At 40.1% G+C, this 15187-nt stretch overlaps 1 protein-coding gene across 1 annotated transcript in view; it reads right to left on the bottom strand.

Moving 5' to 3' along the window:
- The window catches only part of CPAMD8 (C3 and PZP like alpha-2-macroglobulin domain containing 8), a 155073-nt gene that overhangs the window by 56460 nt on the left and 83426 nt on the right, over positions 1–15187 (bottom strand). Inside the window, exon 27 of the mRNA XM_031947976.1 lies at positions 6989–7070. Within this exon, the coding sequence (XP_031803836.1) occupies positions 6989–7070 (82 nt within the window). The remainder of the gene's footprint in view (positions 1–6988; positions 7071–15187) is intronic.

Genomic DNA, 15187 nt, shown 5'->3' on the forward strand with positions numbered 1-15187 from the left:
ACTTTTTTTCAATCCTTACTCTACTTGGCCTCTCTGCAATCTTTAACATTGTAGATTAATCTCTTCTCTCTAAGTTTTCAGGACACTGCATTCCCCTGATTCACCTTCTACGTCTGGGATTGATCCTTCTCAGTCTCCTTTGCTTGATCCACCTCCAGCTCATACCCTTTGACCACAGATGTCCCTCAGGGCTCAGTCCTGGGTTCTCTTTTTCTCTCCCTCTATGACACTTGGTGATCTCAAAAGCCTCCATGGGACTTAATTACATGGGGGTTAATTACAGTCTCCATGCTGATGATTCTCAGCCTCTGCTCACCTCTAATCTCCTGTCTCCAACTGCCATTTAGATAGCTTGAACTGGATGTCCAATAGACATCTTAAATTCAACATGTCCAAAACATAACTCCTTATCTTTTTCTCTAAACTCCCCTTCTTTTAATTCTGTATTACCGTCAAGGACAACACCATCCTCCCAGTTTCCCAGACTTGCAACCTAGGAGTCATCCATAACCTCTCATTATATCTCACCCCCCGTATCCAATCTGTTGCAAAGGCCATGGATCTCACTTTTGCAACATCTCTTCTCTGATGCTTCCTGTAATTGGATGTGGGCCTTCCTCAAGCTACTGCCTAGACCATTGCAATAGTCTGTGGGGAAGTCTGATAATGAATGAATTTTTGATACATAATCATACCATTGGGCTGGGAGTTAGGAGACCTGGGTTCAACACCCCAATTAAACATTTTCTAGCTGATAGTTAATACATTTTTGTTAAATGTCTACTATGTGCCAGGCACCAGACGGAGAAAATAGTTTGCAAGCTAATAATCATAATAGCATGTTAACGATTGTATGTATACAAGCTTCAAACAGCACAAAAACTGGAGATTACTAAAAGAAGGATGGCACTAGAATTAAGGGAGATCTTCCTGAAGGGCTTCCTGCAGAAGGGGGGATTTTAGCTGTGTGGTCATTTTACCTCTCTGAATCTCAATTTTGTCACTGAAAAATGGAACCAATGATGCCCATGATCCATCTCATGGGCATCTGTAAGGAAAATTATCATGGTGGTTTATAAGCTATATTCTTCACCACAACTTTATGAAGTAGGTAAAACCTTCTCATTATTGTCTCTATTGTACACAGGAGGAAACAGGTGTCTCATCAAGGTCACACAATGCAATTAAATTACAGAGCCAGGTTACAAGCAAGGCAAGTAGGTTTTCCATGACATTATGGGGACATGTGTGTTGCACACTGGAAAAATGCCTACTCAAGTGTAAGTCTATAATTCATCCCACTAAAAATCACTGACTTTTCATTCCTCCCTTTCACACTCCCACACATCAACCCTGGGGAAAGACACCAGCTGCATTGACTTGTAGTGAGTTTGTGCCCAAAGTGGACACTGAAGTCACCATAAAAGTCTCCTCTGGTTGTTGCCTCTCCCTCCTCACTGTCACTGACCAAAATTACCTGCCGTGATACCAGTTTCCTAAACTCACGAGGTTCAATAGCCTCCAAATTTGTCACTAATCACAGGAAATGGTGTCGAACCCTTTTGATAGTTAATGATCTAACCCTCTGGACCTTTTCCGAACCTTAGTGTTTAGCCACCAATATCACTCCCAATTACATCCCATAAACACTGGGGTAGGTTGAAGGGCACGCTACTTCTGAGAGATAGTGAACCCTTGGTTTCTCTCTCCCCCTCTCAATAGAAAGAAAGGGATCTGTTGTGTCAAGCCTAAAGCCTTCTGCTGCAGTTTTAATTATGTCTCCTCTCAATGAAAATCGAAAACAGCTTTTGCTGATAAGGTGACTCAAGTGACCTGGAGTAGAGGAAAATAGGTGGGATCAGGTATCTAAAAGTTGTTATGTATGAGAGAGCATATATTTTTCCACCATGAGATAAAGTTACAAAGGCCGATTCTAGATCAACATCAAGAAAAGCTTGCTAACACTTTGAGCTTTCCAGAAGGAACATGAGTCATCTCATAAAGTGGTGAGTTACCAGTTACAGGGGTCTCTAAGCAGAGGTCAAATAACCATTGGTCATAGAGGGGCCTCTTGCTCAGGTATGGGTTACATGACTTTTCTAAATCTGAGGTTCTCTGTGTATCAGCAAATCTTGGTCCTATGGGTGTTGCAAGTTAAGTGTAGCCAGCAGGGGGAGTAGGCTATATGGTACCTAGCCACGGGCTAATTCTGGCATTGAATGTTTTGTTTCCACAAAGGTGGAAAAGAATTGTTATGTAAACATGGCAACATCCCCAATTCTAATATGGCTCCACTAAATACACAAAGCCTTCCTGAGTTTTTTAGAGTACTTGCCTAATGTCAGGAATTCTGAGTTTAAGGCCAGGTTGTGCTACTGACTTCCTGTAATATCTGTCTTTTTAACTTCTCTAGGTCTCAACTTCCTCATATTTAAAATAAAAATAAAAAGGATCCTGGACCCACAGCTAGAAAGGATCTTGGAAGCAACAGAATTTAGCCACCTCATTTCACAGTTGAGCAAACTGAGGATGTCCAAAGTAGGATTTGAATTCAAGGTTTTGGACTCCAGAGATAGCGTCCCTCCTTACTCTGAACTAGTACTCCTCATGGGAATATAACAACAATAACATAAACAATAGGTGGGGCAGGTTTCTGAAAAAATTCAAACCCAAGTACAAATAATAATAAAGTCATATTTACATAACACTCTATAGTTTGCAAAGTGCTATATTCACAACAAAATCCCAGAGTCTAGAGTTAGAAAGGTCCCCAGAGTCATCTACTCTAACCCACACCTGAAAAAGAATCTCCACTGTCACATATTGATCACCCAAATTCTATTCAAAAGCTTTCAAGGAAGGACAACTTATTTATCAACTTGCAAATCAGCTCATTCTACTTTTATGTAGCCCTAATTATTAGGATGTTAGAAGGTTGCTAGGTGGCTCAGTAGACAAAGTGCTGGGCCTATAGTCAGGAAAATCTGAGTTCAAACCCAGTCTCAGAAACTAGCTGTATGATCCTGGATAAGTCACTGTTTGTCAAAAATCACTAGAGAAGAAAATGGCAAACCATTTCAGTACCTTTACCAAGAAAACCTCCAAAGGGATGACAGAGAATTGGTCATGACTGAAAATGACTAGGCAACAACAAAAAATTAGAATGGTATTTCTGACTTCTAGTCTAACTTAGCTTTTTTGCAACTTTCACCAGAGCCAAATAAAGCAAATGTAACCCCTCTTCCACACATCAACACTTAGGATCACTGGAAGGGACCTTGAAAATCAAATCTGAACTTCTTCTTGTACAGATGAGGAAACTGAGATTAAGTGACTTGGCTAGTGTTTTACAGCGTTTGGATCAGAATTCTCTTTGTTCAGCATGCTAGCATTCCTCCTTACTTTGTGGAAATTACAGATCTGATTGGCAAAGAACCCATGCCCTGCACCAAGTCATTGATAAAAGGGGTAAACAGCATAGGGCCAAGCACAGATTCCCTGGGGCATTCCACTAGCCAAGCTGACATTGCAGCATTAGTAACCACTGGATTATAGTTCTAGGCACCCAAGTCCTCTGGCTTGGTGTTATCTTTGACTTCTCACTCTTACCTTACTTATCTAATCAGTTATTTCTATCTTTACAACATCTTTTGTGTTAAGGACCACGTCTGGGTGAAGGGGCAGGTCAAATCTCTAAGAGCCTTCACAGCTGTGGATCATAACAACTAAAGGAGTTGCAGGGCAGCCTTTGCTGACACAGGTGTTGTGGACTGGAATGAGATAGATGGGAGGCAGAGGGAAGAGGAGACAGAGGTCAGACAATGCAACGGCCTCTCAGGAGAAAGGTTAGATAACAGCAACTGCCTTTCAGTCTCCTTGTATCGTTGTCATCCTCTCACTTGAAAAGATCCATTCACAGGTCTGAGTTAGACCTCCAGCAGCCACTGGCAAGTGGCTCCCTTATCATAACACTCTTGCATCCATCCACCCCTTTTCTTCACACACACAGGCACTAATAATCCTCATCACTACTGGCCTGGATCTCCTAATAATTGGTTTCTCTGCTTGTCTCTTTTCACTCCAATACATCTCTGTACGACTGCAAGACTGTAATCTCTTTGAGGGCACAGACTGTTTCCCTTTTTTAAATTTGGTTTCCACAAAACTTAGCACAGCATTTGACATATGGATGGCAAATACTCTGAGCCCAATTATTCAACCAATTCAGAAGCCTTCTCATTGTATTACTGTCTAGCCCAACTTTCTCCAAATTTCCTACAAGAATACTATGAGATACTTTGTTAAATGCTTTGCTAAAATGTTTTAATAATCCTCTTCAAAAAAGAAATAAGGTTAGTTATTCATGACCTAGTATTAATGATATTATTATTAACTCGTTTTCTGTAATCATCAATCTTCAGTAGCTCAAAAGAAATATGAGATGTGCAAATTTAGAGCCATTTCCATCCCAGTTCTCATAGAGTATTTGGGTCCGACCTGTGGTAGAGCCTTCTCAGCACACATAGATCTGATCAGCCACAGTTGGAAACAAGGTATCTTGATCCTCGATATCGTGATTCATTTGGGTGCTTTTTGAAAGTAGGCAACAACCACTTCCCAGAATAATAGGATCCCAGAAACTGAAAGTTGGAAGGGAGCTAAGCAGCCCCGTTATACAAAGTGCATCTGAGAGGAAGCCCTAGTCGCAGAGACCTTATTCAGTGGTCACATGCCCTCTGCTCAAAGCTCTCTAAGGGGAGGTGGGGCAGCCCCCATCACTCCAGGTGGCTGTTCCGTTGATGGACGGCTCCAATTGTTAGGAACTGTTTCCTGATGTCAAGATTAAATTGCTCTCTTTGCAACTTCCACTGATTGCTTTTGGTTATTTCTTCTGTGGCCAAAGGGAATAAATCTAATCCCTCTTTCATATGATGGATTTTCAAAAACTTGAATACAATCTCACGTGCCCCTCAGCTCTTACGGGATGCCCAGTCAACCAGACTAAACATTCTCATTGATTTTCCCACAGACTCAAGGGACTTTCTCATTCTGATTGCCCTCATCTGGACACTCTCCACTTAATCAATATCTTTCTTAAACTAAAATACTCTAGAACAAAATACTTCAGAAAAGAGGTCTCCTGGATTAGATGTTCACTTTATTAATCATTGATTTCATTATCTGTTCTAGAATATTCTTAGGAAGTGAAGTCAAATTCACTAGACTATCCTTTTGTAGCCTGTTCTCATTCCTTTTTTGAACATCAGAATTCTTGCCCTCACTGGTTTCTGCAGTATCCCCATCATTTCCCACAGTCCCTCAAGTGTCACAGCAGTGGTATGGAAACCATATCCATTAGCTTTTTGAGTTTTTGTGGACATGGTTGATCTGGATCAGGTAGCTTGAAATCAGTAAGGACAACTATGTGCTCCCACTCTATCTCCTGATCTGTCACAGGTAGCCACCCCTCTTAGTTCTGTCACTTTTAATGCAAAGGCCATTTTGCTTGACAAAGAAAATAGAAGCAAAACGAGCTGAACAGCTCTGACTTCTCTCTGCTGTTAGTTATTATGGCACTATTCACTTCTTACTTGATCTCCTCTTTCTCCAATATAGTTTTTTTGAAAAATTAAATAAAGCCCTCTGATTGTCCTTGCTAGCCTCAAATCATTCTGAATGTAATAGAGGGGATCCAACATCTTCATTTCCCAATCAACAGACATGAGTTATTTTTTAAAATGAGTAAAAAAGATTGATTAAATCCTGCCATCCCTTTAGCAGTTAAAGATTAACTCTTTAATTGGGTCAAAAAGAGAGAAGTAATTGGCTAACCCAGAAAGCTAACTGTTGGGGGAAACTGAGTAATAGCCAGTCCAGTGGCAGGTCAATCTAGGGGTAGAAGAGCTTGAGACAAACCTCTGAGAGGGGAAGACTTAAGAAGAAGAATTAGGGTTTCTTTCTTTGTCCTCTCTTCTCCCTTTCCTTTCTTCACCCTACTCTCTGCCCCACCTTATCACCCCCTACAAAAGCACCCATCCAAGTTTGAGCCCCCTCTCCTAAAAGACCTTATGTCTTCAGGGAATAGGGAGAGGTGTTTTTGTATCAACTGTTTTTTAGTATAACTGCTTAGTAAAAAAAATTTTTTTTGTAAAAGACAATTAAGGTTACTGGCTGACAATAATTTTACATGACTATGCCATTATCTTATTCTTTGTTATCTGCCCATGACCCATGTTTTAATCTTCTATAAACATATATTTTTTTTTAAAAAAAAATCTAAGCTAATTGGTGAATTCCCTATATGTCCACACTGGATTCTCCAGATAATCCTCTCCTTTTTCCTCATTAAAATTATTTTCCTTTGTGTCTTCTGAATTACATTCTTAAGAGTTTTCTAGCCGTCCTGGGTTGACTTCCTCTGTAGTTTTAACCCATGAGATCATACCCACTCTTCCTTTGAACTCTAGAAAGTCTACTCTCCCCAAATCTAGGATGAATATTTATGACTTCTCTCCTGGCTTGCCTCTCTCTATCACAAACTCTAGAAAGGAGTAATCACTTGCCTCAAAGTTTTCCTTATTTCTACTCCAAGCAACTATTTTCTCTGTTAGTGAGAATTAGATCCAGAATATGATTTTCCCTTTTTTGGTTCCTTTATCTTTTAAAAGAGGAGATGATCATTAAGACTTGTTAAGCTAATTGTTCTGTTTTTGCCAGAGAGACCAAATCTACACGATGTCATTGCATGATGCAGTTTCTTTCCGGAACTTCTGGGTTCAAATCCCAACCCAACCATTAATCAGCTGAGTGACCCAACTATTTTATTGAGAAGTATTCAATGTTTCAGTTTCTTCATCTATAAAATGGAAATAATACTTCTCACAGGAATATGATGATCCACTTTTTGGACTTTAATGGGATGTATGGATGTGAGTTACACTACCCCATACTGGCTCATATTTCTGTAATGACAATGACAGTAACTTACCACATGCTCCCTGAAGCATCCCTTTCCCCAAAAGCACTGTATGAGCCATCTTGGCGCTTGTAAGTCAGTTGGCGCTGATACCCTGAGAAACACAAAGATACAATTCTGTTGTACACAAGTGATAACTCAGTTATCCCTGGGAATACAGAAGCTACACTTTTGCATTGGCAATTCACCCCTTCTTTTACTAGAACTGCCAACACACCATACCACCATACAAAATATTGAGATGAGAACTATCTCATTACTCTTATCACAGAATACTAGAATTTTAAAATTAGAAGGAGCATTAGAAGTCATGTAATCTAATTTTGTGCCTCTGTGAATTCTTTCTATTACATAGATTGCTTGAGTACATCCAATGATAGTGAAATCACTACTTCTTGAAGCAGCCCATTCTACTGTTAAGAATTTTTATAGGACCAAACTTCTGGAGCCATCTGATTCAATCTCCTCATTTTACAATTGAGGAAATAAGGCTCAGAAAGGTAAATTTCTTGCTTAAGATCACACAGGCAAATAAGCATCGGTGGTGGGATTTGAACCTAGATTCTTTAAAGCTAGCTCTCTCTCTTCTCTACCCTACTGCCTCCTTTTAGAGCTAAAATCAGCCTTCCTATCATTTCCACCATCACTCCCACTTTGATTTCCTGTCTCCTGGAACTACCCAGCACAAGTCTAACCCTTCCTTCCCATGGCAGTTCTCCAAATACTCTAAAAGATTGGTTTTGTTCTCACTCTCCTCTTCTTCAGGCCAAAGATCCCCAGTCATTGAGACCCATTCTCTGACCCCATCCTCATCACCTTGTGAAATTTTCTCTAGCCTCTTGCATCCTTCCTAAAATGAGATGCCTAGAACCAGAAACCAGAACCAGATGAGGGTCTGACCAAAGACAGAAAAAAAATATTACCTCCAAATCTCTTGCCATCCCAATAAAGGAGGGTTAGAATATTCTTTAGTCTGAAGGAAGGTTATGAGATCTGGCTGCTTGGAACAGTCCTACCCACCCTCAATTTCCATTTGAAAAGTCCTGGCTAAATTTAGGCCAAGATTAAATAAAAATAATTCCTTTTTAGCTTAAGAGTTGAATATTGCTAATTACAAACAGTTTGACTCCCATTGCCTCCATGAAAATTTAAACTATCTGTATAGCAAACCTGAATGTGTGACACAAATGGGCTATACATCATTCCAATAATATTCATGAATAGAATTGGCAAGAAGACAGCAAATCCATAAGATGGAATAGATCTGCCCACTTTTCCAAAATGATCTATTTTCACAGTCAGTGAAAGGAAATCTGCAATATTTAGTTCTTAACACCTTACTTCTCAAAGTAACAAAAAAGCAATAGAAATAGCAGTGAGGCAGATGCCTGTAACCCAGTGCTTTTATGTTGTGTTGGAGTTTAAGCAGGTACAACTGTCAGGCACTTTTACTCTACTTAAGTTGGTGAGTTCAAATCTGGCCTCAGCCATTAGCTGTGTGACCCTGGACAAGTCACATAATTCTGTTTGCCTCAGTTTCCTTGTCTATAAAATGAGCTGGAGAAGGAAAAGGCAGTATCTTTGCCAAGAAAACTCCAAATGGAGTCACAAAGGGCCAGAAATGACTGAACCATAACAGCTCCACCTCCTTCCCTAAGGGAAAGAAGCGATTCCTTTTTTAAACCTAACTGTCTCCAAGAGAATTAAGGGCCTGTCTCCTCTCGCCTGTCAGTTCATTTCCTTCACAAGGGAAAAAAATTAAAATGTCTAGCATTTATTACCTACTACATGCCAGATACTGTGCTAAGCACGTTATAATTATTATCTCTTTTGATTCTGACAACAACCCTGGGAGGAAGGTGCTATTATAACCTCCATTTTACAAATGAGTAGAAGCCCAGGTGATTGTCCTGGGAAGCTGTAAGAAGGCATCCGTAAGGAAGGATTGACCAATGAAGATTTAGTACTAGGAGCATGAGTAGTTGCGAGGCCCTGGAAAAATCTAATCATAAGAAATAGAAGAGGTCTCTTCTCCGTTTCAGAGCACATACAGATATGCTGTGACCACTTCTAGCAAGCTATCCAGCAAGTGAAGAAATGGACTTCTGTTTGGCAAATGGGCTGGAACTGGAAAGGGCAATCACTGGCCCAAGGTTAGCTTGTCTCTCTCTTCTTGGCTCGGCCATGTTCAGGTGAGGAGGAAAACAGCTGCTGTAAGCCTCTGAGTGGGAAGAAGGAGTAAGCACTACCAGCCTGCTCTTCCCTTGTGGCTTGACAGGCTACATTTTATGAGCAGCTGAATCCAGAGAGGTGCAAAAAGCCCTAAAGGGCCTTCTTAACACAGCTAGCAGGGGATCAAAGACAGACAGGAGGGAGTGACTCACCCATTGGCTATGCCATGTTTGGAAGTGAACTTGGGACAGGCAAATGTTTTGCAGCAAATGATTTAAGTTTGAACCCACTATCCCCAAGGACCAATGTGGTCCAAAGGAGAATTGTGCCTTCGAGTATCAAGTAGAAAGATTTTAAACTTCTCCTCTTGCTGCATTTTGTTAGAAAATTTCCCTTTGTCAGAGCTAACTGATTAAATGGTACTGTAGTAATTATTACTGCAATTGATATGTGGAGAAATACATCAGAAAAGGATTTAAAGTCAATGGCATTAGAAAAGATACCCCAAATCCTCAGGGATATTCCTAAACTCCTGAGGGGAGATGAAGTCAGCCTTCTTCTAGGCACTGTAACTAGTTGATGTGACCTGGGATAAGTAGTTTTAGAGTCTATAATGGAATCAATAATTCTTGTCTTTAACTCCAAGCCTTCAGCCAGAAATCTTGCTTTGATATCAGTATAAAATATCTCCTAATTGTACACATACTTTAGCACTTAGATCATTATCACATTTACCTACTAAAGAAAATAAAGTAAAATATTAAACACAAAAGGGTAAGCAAACTTCTTAAGAAACAAGGTTAACCAACTTGCATATTTCAAACCCTGGAAAGCATCCAGTTCAGAAGCACATACATTTTCAAGATCACAGACAAACAAGCATCGATGGTAGGATTTGAAAGAGAAAGGGAAAGGGAAAAGAATAAATGATGGTCATGAACCTGAGTCTCCAAGCCCCAAAAGATTTTAGAGAATAGGATCAGTCACAGTATGGCTTTATCTTAGTTTGTGAATCCCTGTGACCATGGGCAATGTCCTGTCTGCTCCCATTGCTGGCAACATCCCTGACCAGACAACTGACTCCCACTGCTTCTTGTTTCTGCAAATCCAAAGTTGGAAGGACAAGCTTGGGAGTCAAGGTCAGCCTCTTCAACAGTCCCCAAATAAGGGCAAAACTGCCTGGGGACAATGTTGAGGATGATGGCATTGGGAAATTTCTGCTCAAATATATAGGCAGCCATCTGTAGCATCCTGATCTCTTGGGCAACATTTACAGGAAATGTGACCAAGTCAGAAGGGAAGAGAGACTGAACCAGACCAAATGCACACTATGGAAATCCATGCTGAAAGTGATTCAGCTTTGAAAATATTGGGCTATCACCACATCATGATATATCACAACAAAAATAAATCAATAGAATCAGGAGAAAATCATGCATGATACTAATGTTAAAAAAAAAAAAAAGAAAGAAACCATCGATACTTCTGAACAATATCCCTGTTCCCTCATCTTTATTATTCATCCTTTGTTTTCAGAGGACCAATGACATCACGGTGATATCTTGGCTTGTTTGTGAACTGAATGTGAGGCAGAATTGTACACTCATCAGCCTCCCTCTTCTCGAATCATGCAAGTCCAGTGGAAGGGCAAAATTATTGCCCAGGATGCAGTGGATGAAGCTGATCAGGGGAGTCCCTGATTAACTTCATTGGATTATAGGATATGGATCTTTGGAGGAATCTGAGGCATTTTTCCAAAAAGAATGAACTGATTGGCTTTTAGTGGCTGGGATTGCTTCCAAGATAATTAAATGATTGAAACTCAGAAAGAAAGACTTATCAGAAAAACCACTGGTGCTATAAAAGAAAGCAACAAATCAACTTGATTTCATTTGGATTTTCTCTTTGCTTTGCCTCTTTTCTGTTGAGAAGATAGAAAACAAATAACAGAAGCAAAAAGTCCCCCTATCAACTCCTCACTCAGGTTTCTGACAAGGGCTGGCTTAGGGTTGCACACTTGATCTGTGAATCCCTATCTTAGAGATGGCAGCAGCTGGGACAATGATAATAACGAAACACAGAGAGCCTTTGTATGCTCTGAGTACTCAGCAGAGACTAGAACTCTTGGGAGAGAACTTTCCCAGTCTTAGAGATAGCACCAGCTGATAGATGTCCTGCAGAAGCCAGTGAAAGAAGCAGACAGAGTAGTGCTCATTTAGTCTGGAAGACAAATTGTGGAATCCCCATCTTCTATGTGAAAGAGAAAGGATTTCTATTTCCTGGGCAAGGTAATTGTAGAGTCTAGGCTTCTGGGCAGAGGAGATATATTTTCTGAGGCTTGGAGGATGGCCTGTGTATGATTCCAGATTCTGGCATCCCCAAGTTGAAGAGTCTAGAGATTAAAGGGAAAGATTTCTCCCTTCTAGAGGAAGAAAGGGATTTTTGGATGCAGAGTACTTCTTGGAGAAAGATCAACTTGCCCTCCCCCCCCCCCAAAGCTAAAGGATAGGGGATATCTATGCCTTGGAGGGAAGTAAGAGACTTGGATGTTGCCATGGTGCATCTCTCCTTTCCCAGACCCCACTATTCTTTGGGGATTTTGACCGTATAAGACTGATGGAAACGGGTGTTGGCTGTTCAACAACATCCAAATATGATTGCCTTCCAGGAGGGATTTATGAGCTATTTAAGTGCTTTCTGTGTTTTCTGTATGTGCTTATACACTCCTGGGAGCCCTGTTAGTATTTTATGTATTTTCTGTTTCTATTTATGAGCTCCTTCAATCAATCAATTAATTAGCGAATGTTTATTAAGTGCCTTATACAAGCCAGGAACTGTGCTGGGTGCTGAGCAAACCAATACCAAGAGTGAAGAAGTCCCTATTGTCAGGGAGCTTGCATTCTAATAGGGAGACAAATACATACATGCATATAAACATGAGAATTTACACAAATAAACAAGGTCACCAAATGCAAAGAGAAGATACTAACAGTAGAGAGAACCAGGAGAGGCTTAACAGAGAAGGTAAGGCTTGAATTGTGTCTGGAAGGAGAAATTTTTCTCTGAAAAGAGGCCATTTCAGACACGTAGAATGGCCAGGATAAAGATATGAAGTGCCATGTGTGAGAAGGAAAGGTCATTCTGGTAAGAGTTGCTGAACAGTGGGTGGGGAGAGTCAATTCCAGTTAGACTAGAGAGGGGGTGGGAGCCAGGTTGTGAAGGGTTTTAAAAGAGGCACTTACATATGATCCTAGAAGCAACAGGGGACACTAGATTTATTGACATGGTCAGGCCTGTGGTTAAGAAAAATCCCTTTAGCAATTGAGTGACTAGTTCAAAATGGGGAGACATTTTAAGGCAAGGAGGTAAACTAGAAAGCTAATCTAGGTGAGGTGAGAGGGACTGGACTGAAGTGGAGGCTGAGAAGAAAGGGATTTGCATGTATAAGATATCATGAAGGTAGAATCGGCAAGATTTGGCAGCTAAATGGAAATGTGGGATTAAATGAGAAGTTAAGGTTCTGAATCTGAGCGCATGGAAGAATGGTGACCAAGAGAGCTGGGTTTTAGGGAAAAAATATTAAATTCTTTTTTGGACAAGTTAAGATATCTTAAATATCTCCAACCATCTTTATTAGTTATCTCTGAATTTTTTGCATATTTTGCATTTTCATAGAGTCAGATAAAGATTGCCCTATACCTGATATACAGATTGTACATCAATGACTCGCTCTCTTGGCTGTTCTTCAGGGAGGGCCTTTAAAGTTCTATAATTTTGTGCTCTATGATTCTCTGGAAGATTTGAACTACAGGCTTTCTAAGGGTCTTTCAAGGATAAGCACTGATTGTTTTACTTGCAACAACAACTATTTATTATAATATTATTAGGCACTGAGGACTTTATAGTTTCTTGATAAAGGTCCAGAAATGGCATAGAATATGCAACAACAAAAAAATGAATATAGGAGAAGGTAAAAAAACAAAGGCTTAATTTCCATTAAACATGATTCATGTCAATTAAAGGCACATGGATGAAAGAAGAAGTCACGCACTAGGACCTTTGGCAACACAGGTCAGCCTGGCACTATTATGTAATACTTAAGTGGTAGCGAATTTCCCCATCACTTCTTCCAATAGAAGATAGATGACCCTTCATCAAGGATCCATTATGTCATAGAAGGAAGAATTCCTTTGAATAACAATAATAATAATATTCACATAACATTTGACAGTTTACAAAACATTTTGTTCACAATAGATATGAATCTAGTAGTGCAAATTTATTATGCTAGTTCAATTAAGCTCAGGAAGTGTACATGACTTGCTCAGGCCCAAAGTTAGTAAATGTTAGAGCCAGGTTTTGAGACCAAGATTCTATCAGTGTTTGTCCTATGACACCATGCTCAATAGGAGTAGATTATATGATCTTTGAAAGCCCTTTATATTTGGAAAATTCTTTGATCCAAAGAACTCTACTCTGCTAAAAACTCAACTCATGGACAGCCAGAGGGATATTGGCAAGAAAAATGAAGCACTAAAAGTTGTTTATCTAAACACAAATAGATCTTTATATTTATGCAACTATAAGAAGGCTTGGTCTCTGCAGCTTCTATCTCAAGCTTGGGTAAGGTAGCTAGTAAACACTACTTGCTTTAATTTCTTTTAATACCAGATTTCACTGGGCATGATGACAAGATTAGGGCAGAGGGCTTGATCACCCTCCAGCAAACTCTTCTAAAATCAGTTTACACCAACCATGCTCTGCTCTCCAAATCACAAGACCTCAGAGTTGGAAGAGAATCTAGAAACTATCTACTATAATCTACACCAGGCCAAGAATTCTCTCTATGTCACTAAAAAGTCACTCAGACTTCTCATATAGTCTTCTAGTGAAAAGGAATCCTCTGTTTCCCAAGAAAGCCCATAAGACTTTTGGAAAGCACTCTTTGTTAAATAAGTTTTTTCTTACATTGGAGTAAAATTTGCGTATGTACAAGTATTCCCTTTTGGGGTCAAGCAGAACAAAGTTAATCCCTTGTCTCCAAGATAGCTCTTCAAGTACTTGAAGACAGTTCTCCTAATCCCCATCCTTTACTTCTGAGCCCAGCTTTTTCTTCTCATGCTGAATCTGATCAAGGAACCACAGTTAATCTATGAATATTGAACTTCTAACCAATAAAAGGGAAGGGACATCCAATGAAGAAATGGGAAGTTGAAAATGTTAGACGTTCTCTGACCTAGTTTGACTAGGTTAAGCCAATGTTGTAGGGTGAGAGGAACGGCAAATATTGCCAATAATCCTGAAGAAGGCACCAGTTTAGTGCTAGCACTCCCTCCCTCCATCTCTCTCTCTGTGTTTCTATCTGTCTCTCTCTGTTTCTCTCTCTTACAGAGAGAGAGAGAGAGAGAGAGAGAGAGAGAGAGAGAGAGAGAAAGAGAGAGAGAGACGCAGAGACAGAGACACTACTTTCAGACAGCTCATTAAAAAGGTAAATAGATGCAGGACTTTTCAGCTAGTGTCTGATACTGGTCCCTGTGATACTGCTTATGTCAATCATTTTATGTCAGAAAAAGAAGAATAAGAAGGATAAGAATCAGAAGAACAAAATTCAGAAGGTAGCACCTTCTCTCACTGCAGCAGAGCAGCTATTAGGGCTGGGTGGGCTTGGGAGTTGTTCTTTCTATGTGTGTAAGTGTGCTGTCTGTATGTGCTGTGTGTCCCCTGGGTGGTCCTACTAATCTGTACAAGTCCAGTATTCACACTACTGGAGGTAGGAAAACCAACTGTGTCTGTCATAAGGTCATCAACAGTTGCTTTCTTAACACAGATTGTGAGTCCTTTTTTCCTTAAGGTACATCTGTGTCCAAGGTAGGACTACTTAGGCAGGTATCATTGAACACTGACATCTGTGGAATGGCTTAGGCTCTTTGTGAAGCTATCCATCCTTCAGAAAGCATGATTTTGCTTTCAGTGACAGGAAGAGTATACCTGCTAATTTAGATCCTTTTTTTCTTTGAAATGTCTCCTCTATCTCCACTA

The sequence above is a fragment of the Sarcophilus harrisii genome, chromosome 1 (assembly GCF_902635505.1).
Source record: "Sarcophilus harrisii chromosome 1, mSarHar1.11, whole genome shotgun sequence".
NCBI classification, from domain to species: Eukaryota; Metazoa; Chordata; class Mammalia; order Dasyuromorphia; family Dasyuridae; genus Sarcophilus; species Sarcophilus harrisii.